This window comes from Xenopus laevis, chromosome 6L (assembly GCF_017654675.1).
Source record: "Xenopus laevis strain J_2021 chromosome 6L, Xenopus_laevis_v10.1, whole genome shotgun sequence".
Lineage (NCBI taxonomy): Eukaryota > Metazoa > Chordata > Amphibia > Anura > Pipidae > Xenopus > Xenopus laevis.
In genome coordinates, this window is record NC_054381.1 from 135,135,406 (window position 1) to 135,155,971 (window position 20,566).

General features: G+C 39.4%; 1 protein-coding gene across 5 annotated transcripts in view; it reads left to right on the forward strand.

The window, feature by feature from the left end:
* wwp1.L (WW domain containing E3 ubiquitin protein ligase 1 L homeolog) overlaps positions 1-20,566 on the forward strand; it is an 83,515-nt gene that overhangs the window by 52,993 nt on the left and 9,956 nt on the right. For 4 of the 5 annotated variants that reach the window (XR_005961999.1, XM_041566538.1, XM_018268109.2 and 1 more), the window contains 13 exons: positions 65-228; positions 2,689-3,034; positions 5,870-5,965; positions 10,041-10,215; positions 12,361-12,415; positions 12,498-12,582; positions 14,156-14,284; positions 14,488-14,560; positions 15,704-15,775; positions 16,065-16,153; positions 17,648-17,807; positions 19,795-19,928; positions 20,125-20,265. Coding sequence is in view for 4 of the 5 variants with exons in the window: in XM_041566538.1 (XP_041422472.1) it covers positions 65-228; positions 2,689-3,034; positions 5,870-5,965; positions 10,041-10,215; positions 12,361-12,415; positions 12,498-12,582; positions 14,156-14,284; positions 14,488-14,560; positions 15,704-15,775; positions 16,065-16,153; positions 17,648-17,807; positions 19,795-19,928; positions 20,125-20,265 (1,719 nt within the window). In the remaining variant the exon portion in view is untranslated. The remainder of the gene's footprint in view (positions 1-64; positions 229-2,688; positions 3,035-5,869; positions 5,966-10,040; positions 10,216-12,360; positions 12,416-12,497; positions 12,583-14,155; positions 14,285-14,487; positions 14,561-15,703; positions 15,776-16,064; positions 16,154-17,647; positions 17,808-19,794; positions 19,929-20,124; positions 20,266-20,566) is intronic. The other variant, XM_041566540.1, reaches the window with a different exon arrangement.

Genomic DNA, 20,566 nt, shown 5'->3' on the forward strand with positions numbered 1-20,566 from the left:
CCTTGCTGTTTGTTGACATGTGATGGATTCATATTGATAACATTCTTCCCTTTTCCCTTTGTAGAGCTAATTGTGATGTGCCCAATGGGACGGCTATTGAAACAGCATCCGAGCAGAATGCCTTTAATACACAAATAGCAAATATAGATGCCACTCGTTCCCCTTCTCATGTTGCAGCCAGACCCAAAAATACACCAGCACCAAATCCAATGACTGGCAATAGAACTGGTAGGCAATGAATTGTTGTTTTCGAGTATGTTTTGATGGAGAAACAAGCCTCTTAAAATCTGTTACAAGTCTTTGTCAAAAAAATTAAGGTTTTCGTAAACCGCTCAGACAGGAATTCTAGTCCATACCCTGATTTTGGCTCTGTTGCTCTTCATGTGGATATTCTGTAGGGAAAGCATGCTGGCTTGCATACGAGCCTCTGTCATGAGACCAAAATTCTGAGGTTCTAATCTTACAACATAGGCTTTGTGTGAGGACCTTGTTAACCCCCACAGGCTCAGTCAGAGACATGATCTCTTCAGTGAGTTAGGCTGAAGGTCAAGGTGATCACATCCCTTTAGTAGTTAAGATCTGTGACCTTAAAGGGATTCTGTCATGATTTTTATGATGTCATTTTTATTTCTAAATTACTCTGTTTACTCTGCAAATAATTCACTCTACAATATAAAACCAACGTGTATTTTTTTTTAGTTGTAATATTGGTGTGGAGGCAGCCATCTCAGGTCATTTTGCCTGGTCATGTGCTTTTAGAAAGAGCCATCACTTTAGGATGGAACAGGCTGTTGTTACTTCTACTCAATGTAACTGAATGTGTTGCAGTGGGACCTGGATTTTACTATTGAGTGCTGTTCTTAGATCTACCAGGGAGCTGTTATCTTGTGTTAGGGAGATGCTATCTGGTTACCTTCTCATTGTTCTGTTGTTAGGCTGCTGGGGGGGAGGGGGAAGGAGGGGGGTAATATCACTCTAACTTGCAGTAAAGAGTGACTGAAGTTTATCAGAGCACAAGTCACATGACTGGGGGAAACTGACAATATGTCTAGCCCCATGTCAGATTTCAAATTTAAATATAAAAAAAAATCTGATTTCAGTGCAGAATTCTGCTGGAGCAGTACTATTAACTTTTGTGTTTTGAAAAGAACATGTTTTCCCATGACACTATCCCTTTAAAGATACAGTCCTGCATTCGGCTGGGTGCCTGTGTATTAACCATAGAGAAGCATGTAACCTGCATGTTGCGGGTAGGACTTGAGGATGTGTGACTAAAGGCCATAAGTTTATTTCATCTACAGAAAAACACTGGTTTTTAGCCTAATAACATTTGTGGACATGAGTGTGAGGGGCCATAAGCTGAGGTTTTCTCAAGAGAAAGGCAGGAAATATGTCAGCTCCCATGTTTGTACTTTGTGTGCAAAATATAGAGAAAAACAAAACCATAACTTTACAAAGCTAAAACTGGTGCTTATCCCATAAAATTGAATGATGCAGACTTTAGGGTCTTCAGTTACTGAACTGATACTGTACTGGTCTCTTATTGGGCCTCCGTGATTGATCGCTGGAAGGATGATGTGTATCCAGTCTGCCGTCAACTGCATTAAAGAGGCCCTAATGTCATCTGGCTATAGGTCCAAACTGTGAAAGCTTAGAGCTGCCAAAAAATGCATTGGGTGAACTAGACTAAAATCTGATAGTCCAGGCTCACATGGGGAGGCACATTTATCAAGGGTCAAATTTCGAATTCATGTGAGTTGGTTTTTTTTTAACTCACATGAATTCAATTTTACTCGAAATTTGAATATTGGACTATTTATTAATAAAATCAAATATGTTAAACTCGGACTAATTTTACAGACTCGAAAACTCAAATCGAATGTCAGGAAGGCTACAAACAACTCCAAATTGGTCACTGCACCTCTCCCATTGACTTATACAGTAATTCAGCAGGTTTTAGGTGTCAAATTCGAATTCTTAAAGGGCCAGAGTATAATAAATCTCGAAATTCAAATTTTTTTTAAAAAAAAACTTTAATTGAGTTTGGATAATTCCCTAGTCAAATTGTGACCATAAATAAATATGCCCGTTAAGTTAAGGCCCCCATACACAAACAGATATAAGATGCCAACAGATTAAGTCAGCAGCTTATTGGGCAGTGTATGGGACCCTCAGACGGGATTCCCTGATAAATATCTTGGCAAAAGTCGGGAAGATGTCAATTGGGCGGTTTTAAAACTCCCGTAGGATCGAGGCGAGCATCGGTTCGTTGATGCTGACCTCTGTCCAACCGCCCCTATACTCCTCATTGTGATTGGATGGCTGGATCAACCTCATGGTGGGCATATCAGGGAGAGATTCTCTCGTTTGGCGACCTCGCAAATGAGCGGATCTCTGTATTTATGGCCAGCTTTAGTGTATGTGCCATTTGTGTTAAAATAATAACAGTACGACACACATTTACACAACAGGTAAAGTGTAGAATATAATGGGTTCAGGCAGATAGACACAGGTCAAATCAGGGATTAATGGGTAGCTTTTGATTTTAGATACAACATACATTACTAAATGTAATGTAACGTAACTAAATTGTGTCTTTTTTCAGAAAAGTTAAAAATGTATATTGGACTCCTATGTAATATACATACAGTACTTTGCTCAATTTCTAATGTTCTTTTGCCTTCTCAGTTAATGGCACAAGTGCTACACCTGAAGCAAATAGCACACCTTCTCATGAAGCTTTACCATCTCCTGCCAGAGCCCTCTCGTCCGATTGCATAGACATGATGGACAGTACATCTGATGTGCCGGTATCAATAACTTCAGAGAGCAGCGTGTCTGCAGAAAGCAGTTCTGCTGGGGCTACAGCTGAACCAGTAAGGGCTACAGACTCTGGGGCTACAGACTCTGGGGCATCACCTGCTGCTGGCAGCAATAGCCCTAATGCTGGAAAACCAAGGCAGGAGTCATCTACAGGTTCAGGGGATCCTGTCAGACAGCAGCCCAGCTCCGCTGCTGAGCCTTTACCACCGGGGTATGTAGAGAAGTATTGTGTTTTAGCAATGATCATTGAGCCAAGAGCTGCCACATGTCCAACAGGCCTCAGTGCAGTTATATCACTCTTTCTGGCATCCATTCACCAGCTTGATTGTGATAATGGCAATAGAGGATGTCTTAAGGGGTTGTTCACATTTAAATTAACATTTAGTATGCTGTAGCATATGAATTGTTTTTCATTTCTTATTATTTGTGGTTTTTCAGTTATTTAACTTTTTATACAGCATCTCTCCAGTTTGCAATTTCAGCAATGTTGATGCTGGGGTCCAAATTACCCTAGCAACTAAGCATTGATTTGAAAAAGAGACTAAAATATGAATAGGAGAGGGCCTGAATATAAAGAGGAGCAATAAAAAGTAGGTATAATGATAAATTTATAGCTTTATAGGGCATTTGTTCTTTAAATGGGGTCGGTGACCCCATTTGAAAATTGGATAGTCAGAAGAAGAAGGCAAATAATTAAAAAAAATCATAAGAAAATATAAAAACCAACTGAAAAGTTGCTTAAAATTGGCTATTCTATCACATACTAGAAGTTAACCTAAAGGTGAACCACCCCTTTAAAGGAGAACTAAAACCTAAAAATGAATAGGGCTAAAAACGCCATGTTTTATATACTGAACTTATTGCACCAGCCTAAAGTTTCAGCTTGTCATTAGCAGCAATGATCCATCACAAACGTTTGTGGAAAAGGCTCATATAAAATCCAATAAACAATCTCCGTGATGCAGCTAGAGTTTCTGCTTAGCGTCTCTTAGAACATACTGCGCATGTCTCTACTTCCGTGTACCACGATTCTGCACCTCCTTCACCGCTGACGCGTTTCGCCAGTAAGAAGAAGCCAACTGGCGAAACGTGCCACTGGTGACGGAGGTGCAGAATCGTGGTTTCACAAACGTTTGTGAGTGTGTCTTTAATTGTTTATTAAAGATTTGTCAAACGCTTCTGCACATGTCATTTTGCTCAAGATCTTAAAGGGAAGGAAACCTAGTTGGCGCAAAAACCCTCCCCCCTCCCGTGTGTTGCTCACCCTCCCTCATCCCCCTTGGCCTACCCGTCCCACTGGGCAAATGCCCCTAACTTGTTACTTACCCTTCTGCGCAGGTCCAGTCCAGGAAGTTCACAGACGACATATTCTTCCACGCGATCTTCTTCCTGCTTTGAACATGCGCAGTAGGAGCATTTCACCTGTACGGATCTACTGCGCATGCGCCAAAAGTCACGATGTACTTTTGGCACATGCGCAGTAGATCATACCAGCGAAATGCTCCTACTGCGCATGCGCCAAAACGCCGTTCAAAGCAGGAAGAAGATCGCGTGGAAGAAGATGTCGTCTGTGAACTCCCTGGACTGGACCTGCGCAGAAGGGTAAGTAACAAGTATGGGGCATTTGCCCAGCGGGACGGGTAGGCCAGGGGGGAGGAGGGAGGGTGGGCAACACACGATAGGGGGAGGGTTTTTGCGCCAACTAGGTTTCCTTCCCCTTTAAAGGAGTCGGCTTCAATGTAGCTCAAAATAGTCAGCACAGCAATCATAATAATACCGTTGTACATGCAGGACTATTAATCATGAGTGTTACACCATACACTGTTATCAGGATTAGCGATGCCCACTTCGTCTTTTACTAATAAACTAAAAAAATATGAATGTTGAGTAAAGGTCAAATAACACATTAAAGAAATTGACAATTATTCTCAGTGCAAGGATAACAAATGGTAGAGGTAAATTGATTAGTTAAGACTCCCAACAAATACATGCATATTACATAGTCCCTGCTATAACAGTGAGACACCCTCCAGATTATTTTTTACTTAAAAAGTAAAGAACTGTTTTGCTACCTCCCCTATTATTAGGCTGAAATTAGATACAATGAGTTTTGTATAAAATATTATACAATGTATAAAACAAGTCTTCCTGCCACCCTTTACTGTTTTGGCTTACAGAATTTCCTGGAAATCCTGATAAGTGTATGGTGTAAGGTGATTGATCTGCTGCCTATATTCAGCCACATTGAAGCTGACTCCTTTAAGATCTTGAGCAAACTGTAAGATGCCATGGTAATTTAAAGGGAAAATATACCTCTTTTCGACATGAGCACATTCAGCTGAGCTTATGTAAATAAAGGTGCATAAACACTATCTGATTCCATAGGTTAAAGGTAACCATGATACTTACTGTATATGAACCATTTGCCAACTCACCTTAGGCTCACACTGTTACTCAACCCCTCATTTACCTTCATCCATTGTGAAGTGATGGATCGTGGGACTCGGAGTCCCTCTGCTTTCCACAGAGGGTGATGCGCAGATTTTTTTTTTTTTTGAAGAGCAGATGGACTTCAAGCCCCAGATGTCATCACTTCATAGCAAAACAAGGTGAGGTTGCATTACACTTAACACCTTAGAGATGTTGGGAAATGGTTCATTAGAGTAGTGTTAGAGTATTATTCGAGTATTTTCCTTTTAACTCTGGTTAGGTAAGTGTTGTCTCTACAGGAGAGCGCCACCATATTGCACCAATGTCATTTCCTGTTTGTATTCATCAGAATTAGGGCAATTTTAAGCAGTTTGTAACTGACAAATGCATTTTCAAGCAATATTCACCAGTCTAGAAAGAGTACCTGCCCTTTTAGATCATTGCCTTTCAAAGTGAATGGGGGAGGGGGAAATGTCAAGTTGGAGTACAGATTGCTCACCCTGTGTGCCATTGCCCTTATGAAACCTTTCTAAATTGGAAGCTGTTAAATAAGATACTTATGATGGCTACAATTATATGCATGCTGTCACCTCTATTGTTTTGCATATTGATGTAGGTGGGAACAAAGGAAAGATCCCCATGGTAGAACCTACTACGTTGATCACAACACAAGGACTACAACATGGGAACGCCCACAGCCTTTGCCTCCTGGGTAAGGTAAATTGTTAATTTTGCATATGACAGTAACAAGACAGCACCCTTGTTCTGGTAACAAAGTATGGTTCCTGTACAATTGTAGATTTAAGTACTAAAAGTAAAAATCAAAAAAGAGAGACTCAAGCTCACCGCTCAATACTCCCTTTGCCTCAGTCTCCAGTGTCCCCACTGTATCCAATAACAAGACTCGACATAGACGGCACTTCTGGACAAAGTTTAATATAGCAGGTTGCTGGACAAAACCTAACGCGTTTCGGGATCAAATCCCTTAATCATAGGTAACCTAAGTGCTGTCTACGTCGAGTCTTGTCATTGTAGATTTAGTACAGTCTGTACCATTTGCCCTATATATTTCCACAATCTGTAGTTGTTCAATATAATTCACTGTTATTTTTAGTGGATCCCAGGAATATACAGACTCATTAGGCAGTTTATATAGCAAGCTGGATCAAAGAACTTTAATCCTGGAGGTTTCCAAATGAACACTGATGTCAGAGCAGAAATGGGTCAGTAAACTGAACCTTTAATCCCAATATTCCAGACCCGCTCCAGGTCTGACGCTGTATCATCTACACTACCTGTGTATATTCCCCATATAACCTAATGTAACCTTGCACAGCCTGCCCTTCTGAGAACTTGCGCCATATCTATGAATTATACTTTTATTTATTTTTTTATATTCGCAGCACTTGTTCACTGCTAATATCATGTATGTGCAACAGGAGCACCCTTTTAACATTCTGTGTGTGCTGGGGCTGGACAGAATGACTAAACTAAAGCTTAATGTACTGATACAATGTACCGGTAGCATCTCCTGTGAGAAGTAGTTTCCTGCATCAGTAAATTAACTGCTGATATCTGCACATTGAGAAAGCAATTTTGTATTGTTATATGGGTGGGTATGTGTGTACTTTTTAAGTATGATTGTATTCTCCCACAGTTATGAGTGAAAAAGTAGTGTGTGGGTTTTTTTTTTTTACATTTTGCTAATGCAGCAAAGGTTAAACGTGAACCTTCGTGGACTCACTGCACATTAAATGCCATACATTGCCGAATGGGAAATGTGTCCCTGTGGATCCAACTTAAGGTGGCCATACACGGGCCGATAAAAGCTGCCGACAGACCGAGTCGGCAGCTTATTGGCCCGTGTATGGGGGCCCCCGACGGGCTTCCCCGATCGAGATCTGGCCGAAAGTCGGATCGCGGCCGCATCTGTTCGTTGATGCGGTCCCGCGATCCGACCGCCCGTTTGCGAATGTGAAGGATCCGATCGTTGGGCCCTAGGGCCCACGATCGGATCAGCCCGATATTGCCCACCTCAAGGTGGGCATATCGGAGGGAGATCCGCTCGTTTGGCGACATCGCCAAACGAGCGGATCTATCCGTGTATGGCCACCTTTAAGGTGGCCATACACGGGCCGATAAAAGCTGCCGACAGACCAAGTCGGCAGCTTATTGGCCCGTGTATGGGGGCCCCCGACGGGCTTCCCCGATCGAGATCTGGCCGAAAGTCGGCCAGATCTCGATCGGATGGGGTTAAAAATCCCGTCGGATCGCGGCCGCATCTGTTCGTTGATGCGGTCCCGCGATCCAACCGCCCGTTTGCGAATGTGAAGGATCCGATCGTTGGGCCCTAGGGCCCACGATCGGATCAGCCCGATATTGCCCACCTCAAGGTGGGCATATCGGAGGGAGATCCGCTCGTTTGGCGACATCGCCAAACGAGCGGATCTATCCGTGTATGGCCATCTTTAGTGTTTGACCACCTCTGTTCTCTCTTGGGAGAATCACAGTGGTCAAAACACTGTTCCCTACTTGGAGTGGATTCCCAGTTATCGCCTTATGGCAGCTGCTGGAGCTGTCAGATGGGGGGTCACTTGAGTCTCCCCAAGTGGTCCCCATTGGATAACTGCAGCATCTGCTATAGGCAGCAAATTTCCCTTGCAAAGGTTCATCCACCAAAGTCTTTATTGCAACACTATTTTTTTTTTCCAAAACGCATCAGTTAATAGTGCTGCTCTATCAGAATTCTGCACTGAAATCCGTTTCTCAAAAGAGCAAACCATTTTTTTATATTTAATTTTGAAATCTGACATGGGGCTAGACATATTGTCAGTTTCCCAGCTGCCCCCAGTCATGTGACTTGTGCTTTGATAAATTTCAGTCACTCTTTACTGCTGTACTGCAAATTGGGAGTGATATTACCCCCCCCCCCCCCCCACAGCAGATCTAACAAAAGAACAATGGGAAGGTAGCAGATAGCCACTCCCTAACACAAGATAACTGCTGCCTGGGATATAAGTACAGCACTCAATAGTAAAATCCAGGTCCCACTGAGACACATTCAGTTACATTGAGTAGGAGAAACAACAGCCTGCCAGAGAAAGCAGTTCCATCCTAAAGTGCTGGCTCTCTCTGAAAGCACATGACCAGGAAAAATGACCTGAAATGGCGCCTAAACACCAACATTACAACTAAAAAAAAAATACACTTGCTGGTTCAGGAATGAAATTTTATATTGTAGAGTGAATTATTTGCAGAGTAAACTGTAATTTAGAAATAAAAACGACATCATAAAATCATTACAGAATCCCTTGAAAGGCATACGGTCATGGGAAAAAATTTTGTTTCCAAAATGAATCAGTTAATAGTGCTAATCCAGCAGAATTCTGCACTGAAATCCATTTCTCAAAAGAGCAAACAGATTTTTTTATATTCAGTTTTGAAATCTGACATGGGGCTAGACATATCGTCAATTTCCCAGCTGCCCCAAGTCATGTGACTTGTGCTCTGATAAACTTCAATCACTCTTTACTGCTGTACTGCAATTTGGAGTGATATCACCCCCCTCCCCCCCCCCCAGCAGCCAAACAAAAGAACAATGGGAAGGTAACCAGATAGCAGCTCCCTAACACAAGATAACAACTGCCTGGTAGATCTAAGAACAACACTCAATAGTAAAAACCCATGTCCCACTGAGACACATTCAGTTACATTGAGAAGGAAAAACAGCAGCCTGCCAGAAAGCATTTCTCTCCTGAAGTGCAGGCACAAGTCACATGCCCAGGGGCAGCTGGGAAATTGACAAAATGTCTAGCCCCATGTCAGATTTCATAATTGAATATAAAAAAATCTGTAAATCTTTTGAGAAATGGATTTCAGTGCAGAAGTCTGCTGGAGTAGCACCATTAACTGGTGCGTTTTGAAAAAAACATATTTTCCGATGACAGAATCCCTTTAAGGAAAGCAATTTGAAAGTTTTAACATAGATGCATGTATGAATTCCATTTGTCGACTGTATTACCATTTGCATCAAGCAAATTTAAAATGTATGTACTATTATTTTCCTTTCTTTTTGATTAATAGTTGGCATACATGTGATGAATGCTTGTCAGGCAAATAAATGATTTAGAGAATGAGAGAAACAATTACACTGATTATGCCACAGGAGATTTTGGGGAGTGATAAAGTAATTGATTTTTAATTAAATGTATGTAGTGACTGAATCCAACTTCCCAGAGTGGGAGAACTTGTGGCTAAACACTGACCTCTTGTGGTGCAGAAAAAAAAATACTTAGAAATGTTAAAATATACCTTCGATTTTGGCATGAGCTCATTAAGTTGAGGTTATGTAGAAAAGATGCATGTACTGTATACTATCTGAAATAATGTATTTTTGTAACCCCTCCTTACCCTAATTTGCAGGGTTTGGATTCAGATTAGGATATGGCCGAATCCTTCATGAAAGACATGAGCTCATTCAGTTGGGCTTATGTAGAAAACGTGCATAAACAGTACCTGCACAATATCAAATTTCCACATTATTACTAGGGATGCACCGAATTCAGGATTTGAATATGCAAATTCAGGTTCGTGATGTGGCCGAATCTTCAGGGGTTCGGCCGAATCCAAAATAGTGTATTTGGTGCATCCCTATTTATTACCATGGGCCAACTGGATGAAATCACAACTGTAAAATCATAATGTGCCCATTATCAGTAGGAGCTAAATATTGTCTGTTTCTATGTGCCTATTGTAACAAGACTAACCTCTAGGAATGTGACTTGCAGCTGGGAGAGGAGGGTGGATGATCGAGGGAGAGTGTATTATGTTGACCATAACACAAGAACCACAACATGGCAGAGGCCTACTATGGAGTCCGTAAGAAACTTTGAACAGTGGCAGTCTCAGCGCAATCAACTCCAGGGAGCTATGCAGCAGTTCAACCAGCGATACCTCTATTCGGTACGAATTATGATTTCCTGTTAGGGGGGACTTCTTCAAGGAAAACTATACCCCCCCCCCCCAAACAATGTAGGTCTCTATAAAAATATAATGCATAAAACAGCTCATGTGTAAAACCCTGCTTCATGTAAATAAATCATTTTCATAATAATATACTTTTTAGTAGTATGTATCATTGGTAATCACAAATAGAAAATTGCCATTTTGAAAAATGAGGGCCACCCCCTGGGATCCTGTGATTCACGGTGCACACACACAACCAAACAAACCATACTTGTTAGGTAACATGAGCCAATTAAAAGACAGAGTTCTTTCTTTTGCTTTCACACTTCTTCCTGTTATAGTTGAAGTATTTCTGGTCAGGTGATCTCTGAGGCAGCACACAGACCATCACGAAATGGTGGCTCAAGGCAAGAGATGTAAAAGGGCAATATTTACTTAAATATATACATATATACCAGTTTAGTAAGATTCTTTAATATGACACTTGATTTGATATCTGTTGCTCAACTATTCATTTTGGGGGTATAGTTTTCCTTTAATATGATAAAGAACCAGGGCTAATCAGAAACTTTACTACTGCAAATGGTGACGCTTTTTTTTGTACTTTTAACATCATCACATAAATGTTATTAAATTATAATTTTGTAACAAGTGTTGCCAAATCATGGATGGAACAGTCAGTGTTTAGTTATGGTTTGTTTACATTTGCACTCTATATATCCCCTCTATATGTGGCCGTCTCTGTAACCTCTTTCATGTTAGAGCGGTGGTTTCTTCAATGGTGGTGGAAACACTACTCCAGCCTGCTTGTGCCTAATATTTTCTGCCTGAAAATGCACATTTGTACGTTTTCAGACCAAGAAATGCCCCCTTTTGTAAACGACACAAAAAGATACTATTGTAGTCAATGGCAATAGACACTGGAGAGAAAATGCAGTTTGTGCCATTGACCTGACATTTAGACAAATATTCCAGGTTTGGCTGTTGTAAATGAGATTTAATAAGGGATGTGTTGTACCTCTTGTGCTTTTTAATGCACGCACCCCCCCCCCATTAATTCCCATTGCAGACCTGACATTGGCTGGTACATTCTTCAGGTATATCCTATATACCTGTATCTCTTGATTTTTTTTTTCCCAACATGCCACTCCTCCTGTATATACTGAAAGCAGTGTTTCCATAATTCTAAATAATGGAAATGCATATTTTCAGGGCAGAGCCTTAAGTTGCCAAAAGGATTGTCAGTTGCGGGAAGACCATTGCAATAGAACAGACGCAGACCAGGAGTCTCTTTAAGCACACAATTTAAGGGAGACCTTTTTACAGCTTTAAACCCAAATGTTCTCATTCCCTTCTGTCCTCGTCTGTCATTATTTTTTCACTTAGAGTGTACTCTTGTTAGTGTCACTATTCCTTTGCTTATATTTTCTGCTCTCTGCTGTTCTGTTTGTTATATGTTTTAAGAATAATTAGTTATCGACTTGGTCAGCTAGGGCAAAAATCTGATGATCAATTAACCTCTATTTAATAATGAGCAAAGAGCTGATTAATCACTATGTAGCAAACAAAAACTGACAGCATTTAGCCAGAGCTGTTCCATCCATTTTTTTATATGTTGATACTTTAAAGGAACAGTAACATCTAGTGTTTTAAAGTAATAAACATATAATAGTGTTGCCCTGTACTGGTAAAACTGATATGTTTGCTTTAGAAACACTACTATTGTTTATATAAATAAGCTGCTGTGTAGCAATGGGGACAGCCATTCAAAGGAGAAAAGGCTCAGGTTACTCAGCAGATAAGCTCTGTAGAACATAATGGTGTTATCTGTTATCCACTATTTAACCTGTGCCATATAGTCTTTTTTTTTTCAATTTCCGCCATTGTTACACAGCAGCTTGTTTATATGAACTATAGTAGTGTTTCTGAAGCAAACACATCAGTTTTACCAGTGCAGGGTAACACTACATGATATTTTCATTACTTTAAAACTTTCTTTTTTTGGTGTTCTGCTGCTTCCTGGCTCAGTAGCACCAGCTAATCACTCTTAAGGGAAACGTCATTGAATACCAGATCCAGTTTACCAGCTTCCCTAAAATCATTAATGCCTCTTTGTACTTGCTTTTCTTTGAACTACTTTAGGCATCAATGTTATCCGCTGAAAATGACCCCTTGGGACCTCTTCCTCCAGGATGGGGTAAGAATTCCAGCGCTGCTGGAGCCATATATGTGTGCTTCAAATTTATAATGCATCTTAATATGTCACGTTTGGTTTCTAGAGAGAAGAGTGGATTCCACCGATCGAGTCTATTTTGTGAACCACAATACAAAAACAACACAGTGGGAAGACCCTCGAACTCAAGGGTATGAATAGGAATTAAAGGCTATGTATCACAGGGCCTGCAAGGATTCAGAAGGCTGTTTCTAGTTCCCATAAATGTGCCACTTCTGAATGAGTTTAAAGGGATTCTGTCGTGGAAAAATTTTTTTTTTACAAAATGTATCAGGTAATAGTGCTACTACAGCAGAATCCTGCATTGAAATCCGTTTTTCAAAACAAGAAATGGATTTTTTTAGATCTAATTTTAAAATTTGCTATGGGGCTAGACATTTTGACATTTCCCAGCTGCCCTCAGGTCATGTGACTTGTGCTCTGATAAACTTCAGTCACACTTTACTGCTGCACTGCAAGTTGGAGTGATGTCATTACCCCTCCCTCCTACAAGCTGCTGTAATGTAAATAGAGCCTTGTCTGCTGAGCCTGTCAATTGAACAATAGGCAGGAATCAAGATAAGCTCCCACTGACACCGCTTCAGAAGGACTGACATACAAACATATAAATAATAAGATAGTCCTGTGATCACTGCCCCCACTTACGTTTCAAAAATAAATAATTATATATACACACACACAATTCATTTTGGGCACTGGAAAAAATATTTTATATAGATAGTTTATTATATTTGTTTACACAAAAATGAATGGCAGAAACACAGGAGTACACTCCCAGGACTGATGACAGGGAATAGAAAAAAAGGATAAATACTTGAAAACCAGGAAAACTTAGGAGGAAGTCTAGGAAGGGTTAAAGTAGCTCAGGAGAAAGGAGGCAGTAAGTAGTTAATGAAAAAAGAAGTATTGCAGGCAGGAAAGGAGCGCAGTGTGTGTGAGGTGGATAGCAGAGGGAACTCACAGCTCCTTTACCACATCTAGTAACCAGTAAAACTAACTAGGAAGGCAGCAAGGAGAGAAAGTTCCCCCCTCCAAAGGAAAGCAAAGAACAAACTTACAGTGCAGCTGTAGAGCAGGACGTAGGAAAGTGAAAGTAATTGGTTCCCTGCAAACCATGTGACCGCTCTCCTCCAAACATCACACGCATGGGCAGAGAGGGGAGGGGGAGTGTACAGCTGGATTCTCATGTCGTAGTGCGACTTGGCTTTTCATTACAGAGTGGCTGCCTCCAAGCACACAGGTAATGCTGTGCCTGCTGTTAGAGCAGCACAGGATGAATGTGTAATGAGCACAAATGGAAGCCCCCATGACAAAATACAAACTAAAATAACTTATGCATGGATTTGTGGATTAACATTTTATTTGCCAGACAGTGTTTATGGATGTGTGTTTTTTATAAAAATGCAAAAAAAAAAAAAAGTTTAAAATGACGACAGATTCCCTTTAAACTAATATCATAGACATGCAGGCAGTAGAAGGCATTACATGTGCCTTCATATCATTGCACTTTGTAGCACGTGGGTAAACTGACCTCTGCTCAAGGATGTGATTATAGAGGTTGAACGTTTGTGTAACATAAAAGGGGCCAGATGGGCACAAACTATTTCATAATCTACCATACCAGACCTTGAGGAATATGGATGTATAACATGGTGGATAAACAGTAAAGTGGTATTTATAGAGTCTGTTCTTGCCTCGTTGCAGTTTACAGAACGAGGATCCATTGCCAGAGGGCTGGGAAATCCGTTACACAAGGGAAGGAGTAAAGTACTTTGTAGATCACAATACAAAGACAACTACTTTCAGTGACCCAAGAACGGGGAAGTCAGTGGTGTAAGTGATACCCAGCATGCATTTCATTTGGAATGGATTGCAACCTTGTGACCAATATAAACATAAGGTGTAGTAGGTTTGTGGAATGGTCTTATGAGAATTTGTATCCTCCTCTTATTATTAGAGAATAAAAATGTTTCATACCCTTTATAAATCATTTATGCATTGTATGATCCTGATGGTGTCTTTATATTTCTCCGCAGAAGCAAAGGGCCACAGATTGCCTATGAACGTAGTTTCCGGTGGAAGCTTGCTCATTTTCGTTACTTATGTCAGGTAATATTATTACCCTAGTGAAGCCAGTTACCCGGTACCAAAATACTGTATAAAGGGCCCCATTTTCCTCAAACACTGCACCATTGTCAACTCATGCAACTTGGACTCCGTCAAAGCAATTTCTGAATGAATTATGTATTTAAAAGATTGAGGGGCCTATTTATCATGCTGTGTAAAACATTGGAGACAAACATCACCAGAGTTATTGCTGGTTGCAATCAATCACATTTGCTTTTGTTGTCTAACTTGTAGGCAACTGTTGAAATCTAATTGCTGATTGGCTATTATGGATGACATCACTGGTGATGGGTTTTACACACAGCATGATAAATATCCCCCTAAGTATTTTAAAGGGGAGCTATTTCATATAAGCATCATACTGACATAAGAAGTTTTCTAAATATAATCAATTAAACATTCTGTACCATTTCTGAAATAATCTAGTTTATCTTCACTATTCCTCTTTCGGCATCTGTTTCTCTTCGTTCTGTCTTCATGCAGCAGTTGGGTGTCGGATATTTATTGACCGTTAGATTCATTTTATCTTATAAGGGGGCTTCCTTTTGCCTAGATGTATTAGAGCTCACTCTATTAAAATCACCGGACATCATGTCTCTCTACATGCAGGATTTGTGCAAAAGGCATTTTTTGTTAGATTTTGTTTATACTGGAATCGTATATTTGAGTGAGCTCTAATTCATCTGCAAGGAAAGGGAGCCCCCCTATATGATATATTGGATCATAATGAACATAAACTTGATTATTTCAGAAACAATTCAGAATTTTTTTATTGATTGTATTTCATCTTTCAGCATGATGAAGCTTACATTAAATTTTCATTTTCGCAATAGTTCCCCTTTAATGCACCAAATCCACTATTTTAAGATTCCGCCAGGTACCGAACTAGATGGAAAAGATGTCAGAATCCAAACCTTCATTTACATATGCAAACCAGCAAAGTCACAGAAAAAACACCAACAACAAAATAAATGTAAACTTGTGCTAAAGTAACATAATTGGTTGGGATTTGGTTCATCCAAGCACTCATTGGCTGAATTTGGTGCATCTGAACAGTAAATAAAAACAATTTTGGGTGATGGTAAATTCTCTATAATAATAAATGACGTGTGAATGTGTTTGCAGTCCAATGCACTTCCCAGCCACGTGAAGATAACTGTATCCAGGCAGACGCTCTTTGAAGACTCTTTCCAACAGGTAAGCTCTGAGGGTCAGGTATGCTGGTGCATTTGTATGGGATTCTGATTATTTCAGACAGTTTTGTGTCATGCTGTTTTCCCCACTGTATTTTATGCATAAAGCTTACTAAGTTCGTATTGGTCATTACGAATTTTATGATAGAATAACCCAGAAATGCCCCAGTTTATGACACTGCTGTGGGGGTACTATCAGAATCTTCCTTTACATGGTTTGTAGAAAATGAAATGTTGAACATAGAGCTTCATTGTAAATAGGCTTTTCTTCTTTATTTCCCTTTAACATATAGATTATGGCATTAAAACCATATGATCTGAGAAGGCGATTGTATGTCATGTTCAGAGGGGAAGAAGGTTTAGACTACGGAGGCTTAGCCAGGTAATAAAAAATACTCATCAGGACTAATTCCTTGTGGATGTTTTAAGCCATTTCTATAGCCTAAAAGTGTCCTTTAAAGAGGTTGTTAACTTTTGAGTTAATTTCATATGATGTAAATAGTGGTATTCCGAGACTGTGCAATTGGTTTTCATTTTTTATTATATGTGATTTTTGAGTTATTTAGCTTTTTATTCAGCACCTTTCCAGTTTGCAATTTCAGCAATCTGATTGCTAGGGACCAAACTAAATTAGTAACCATGCATTGATTTGAATAAGAGACTGGAGAGGGCCTAAATAAATATATGACTAATAAAGCTTAGCAATAGCAATACACATGTTGCCTTACAGAGCATTTGTTTTTTAAATATAGTCAATGACCCTTAATTGAAAGCTGGAAAGTCAGTAGAATAAGGCAAAAATTCAAAAACTATAAAAAAAAATAAAATAAGGAAGAACAATTGAAAATATGCTTAAATTTGGCAATTCTATAACATACTAGAAACTAACTTAAAGGTGAACCACTCCGTTAAAGGGGTTAATCACCTTCAAGTTAACTTTTAGTATGTCGTAGAATGCAATTTTTCAATTGGTCTTCATTATTATTATTTTTTTATAGTTTTTTTTAATTATACTTCTTCTGACTTCCAGATTTCAAATGGGGGTCACTGATCCCATCTAAAAACAAATGCTCTTTGTGACTGTATTGTTATTGCCACATTTTGTTACTATTCAAGCCTTTCCTATTCATATTCCAGTGTCTTATTCAAATCAGCGCATGGTTGCTAGGGTAATTCAGACCCTAGCAACCAGATTGCTGAAATTGCAAACTGGAGAGCTGCTGAATAAAAAGCCACATAACTCAAAAACCACAAACAATAAAAAAATTAAAGCCAATTGCAAATTTTCTCAGAATATCACAAGGTAATTCACCGGTGAATAACCTCTTTAATGTTTCACATTTGCAATTTACTCATCAGGGGGATTTTCTGAATTATTTCTGAACCTGTTACATGAGTAAATTGTAATGTTAAAATACAGATATCTGTTGAGTTCTCTCAGTGACCTTTTTAACTTTTGTTTTTTGACCCGTCTTATCTCTTGCAAAAGCCTTGCACTATAGGATTTGATAAGGCCGATAAGATTAGCTGAAAAATATGCACTTGGCTATTCGTGCCATTTCAGCTAACTTGTGGTTTATGAGAGTATGCTGCGAAAATGTGACACCAGCATTGCAGAACACAGGGTGCCTCAGTATATGACTGCAACATAATAACGTTAATAGCAGAAGAAAGTATTTATGCAGCAGGAATAACTGTTGGCCCCTAGCCAGTCTAACATTATATAACAAAACTATTCTAGTTTGGCAACTCCTCTAATTTAATACAGTTGCATTGCCATGAGCTTTGTATAGACCCACCCCTGCCAGTCTAGACTTGCCCTAGAGTTGCCTACTGACTTAATAGCTGCTAATCTCAAATATTGTCTATTTTTCAGAGAGTGGTTCTTCTTGCTTTCCCATGAGGTGCTGAACCCCATGTACTGCCTGTTTGAGTATGCGGGCAAGAGCAATTACTGCTTGCAGATCAACCCTGCGTCCACCATCAATCCTGACCACCTCTCCTACTTCTGCTTTATTGGGCGCTTTATTGCAATGGTAAGATTTTTTTTTTTTTTTTTAAAATAGGCATATGTCAGAAATGTAGTATGGAGAACAGTAAACTTATGTGTACAAAAGTAGCATTAGATAAATAATAATATACATACATGTGTCTCTTATATCCTCATTACAGTACAAGTCATGTAACGGATTTTTTTTTTAAGAACCATTTATATAGTGAATAAAGTATCCCCTCTTGTAAAATATTTAGTGAATAAAGTACTCTCTCTTGTAAATTATAAGGATATTATAAGTTACCGAGGAGTTTCATGACCATATAAAAACACGAGGCCGAAGGCCGAGTGTTTTTATACAGGTCATGGAACTCCGAGGTAATTTCTAATATCCTCATATTTTGCAACTGGGGGTATTTTATTTATTATAATACACACGTTTCAGTGATTCATGTGACAGAAATGACATCAGAACTCACCGTTTATATCTGATGACATCAGAACTCCCCGTTTATAAGGATAAAATTTACAGGATATTCATGGCTCTTGTGTATTATAAGGATATTATAATTTCCAAGGAGTTTCATGACACCGTTTATAACTGATGACATCAGAACTCCCCGTTTATAAGGATATAATTTACAGGATATTCATGGCTTTTGTGTATTATAAGGATATAATATACAAAATACTGTAAATTATATCATTATAAATGTTTCTTTGTGATGTCATCTGTTATAATCTGAGCTTAGTGATGTTATTTCTGTCACATGTAGGGATGCACCAAATCCACTATTTTGGATTCAGATGAGCCCCTGAATCCTTCGCCAAAGATTCAGCCAAATCCGAATCCTAATTTGCAAATGCAAATTAGGGGTGAGGAGGGAAATATTTTTTACTTATTTTGTGACAAAAAGTCACGCGACTTTCCTCACTACCCCTAATTTGCATATGCAAATTAGGATTCAGATTCGGTTCAGCCGGGTTCAAGGATTCGGCCAAATCCTGGCAGAATCCCTACCCAAATCCTGGATTCAGTGCACATGATTCACTGAAACTTGTTTATTATAATAAATAAATGACCCCATGTTGCAAGAGGATATAAAAAGTCACCTTGGAATTCCATGACCTGTATAAAATTCATGGTCATGGAACTCCTCGGTAACTTATAATATCCTTATAATTTACAATAGGGGGTATTTTATTTGCTATATTATCTACAATTTGGTAATTTCCCTGTGGCACAAAACTGTAACCTATAAATGGTGCATTCCTACAATAGAATGCATGGTTTATTACATATAAGAGACATCCAACATCTGCCAAGCTTCTCTTCTGGTGCCCCAACCCTGTATCGACCTCTTAAGGCCTCATGCCTTAATATACAGTATTTTCTTTATGTTCAATGTCACGTAACTCCTTGGAGCATTATATCTAAATTACAATAGGGGGGTACAGTATCCACTATATATTTTACAGGTTATATGTAACTTTCATAGGAGTTTCTTGGGAATGTTTTGGAGCAGTTTTGCTGAATATGAATGAAAATATGTTACCCCAACTACAGTGAAAAACTAGACAGTACAGCACCATATGTGTTCTGTCTATTTAAATGGGAAGTTCTTGTTCATATTTTCTTTTAGTATCAGACAGACTTTGATATTTCAGCTCTCCTCATTTTCTATCTGATAGCCTATCATTTAAAACCCTTGCATGGATGCTTTGGACAGTGAGACTCCAGCAACAAAATAAATATTTAAATTTCAAACTGCTTTTAAATATTGGTAATTGTCTCTTAGAATGTCTGTCTGCATCATACAAACTTCATTTCAATTCTTTGGAAGGCGACCTGCCTCTTGAGAGGGGTCATTCCCAGATTATAGTGTGCTATAAAGGAGAAACTATAACATTTTAGGGGAGAAACATCATTTAACACTGAGAGTGTATTTCATTTGTGACATAAGGCAGAAGGTGGAACACGTATAACAGAGCAGGGGATATCCATACTTAACAAAATGCCTTCTCTTTAGGCACTGTTCCATGGGAAGTTCATTGACACCGGCTTCTCTCTTCCATTCTACAAGCGAATGCTCAGCAAGAAGCTTACCATTAAAGACCTGGAATCAATTGATCCTGAATTCTACAACTCCCTGATATGGATACGGTTAGTACAAAGACAGGCTTCTGGTGCTTGCAGCTTGCTTTCCACCAGTGTTGGGCAGCCTGCAGTTTTGCCAGATGTTGACCTTGAACTACTTAAAATCCCTCCAATAGGTATGAGGAATACTGAGACAATGACACATATATGGAGGCATAACTGCTTCGTGACTTACCATGCTCTTCTCCATTGCATGTTGCAGGGACAACAACATTGAAGAATGTAACCTGGAAATGTACTTTTCTGTGGACATGGAAATATTGGGGAAAATCACCTCACATGATCTCAAACCCGAAGGTTCCAACATCCTTGTGACTGAGGAGAACAAGGAAGAATATATCGGGTAGGAAATTTGTTTCTGTCCTTCCCATCGGTCCATATACGTTTTGTTCCTCAAAAACAAGGCGGCATGAGATTATTATTTCAAGGGCTCTCAACTTTAGCTATGTCCAGAAGACAAAATTGGATTGCTTGTGCCTCCAGTCATAGTTACATAGTCACATAGTTAAATCGGGTTTGAAAAAAGACAAAGTCCATCATGTTCAACCCCTCCACATGAAACCCAGCATCCATACACACACCCCTCCCTACTTCCACACAAATGATATATACCCATACCTATACTAACTATAGAGTTTAGTATC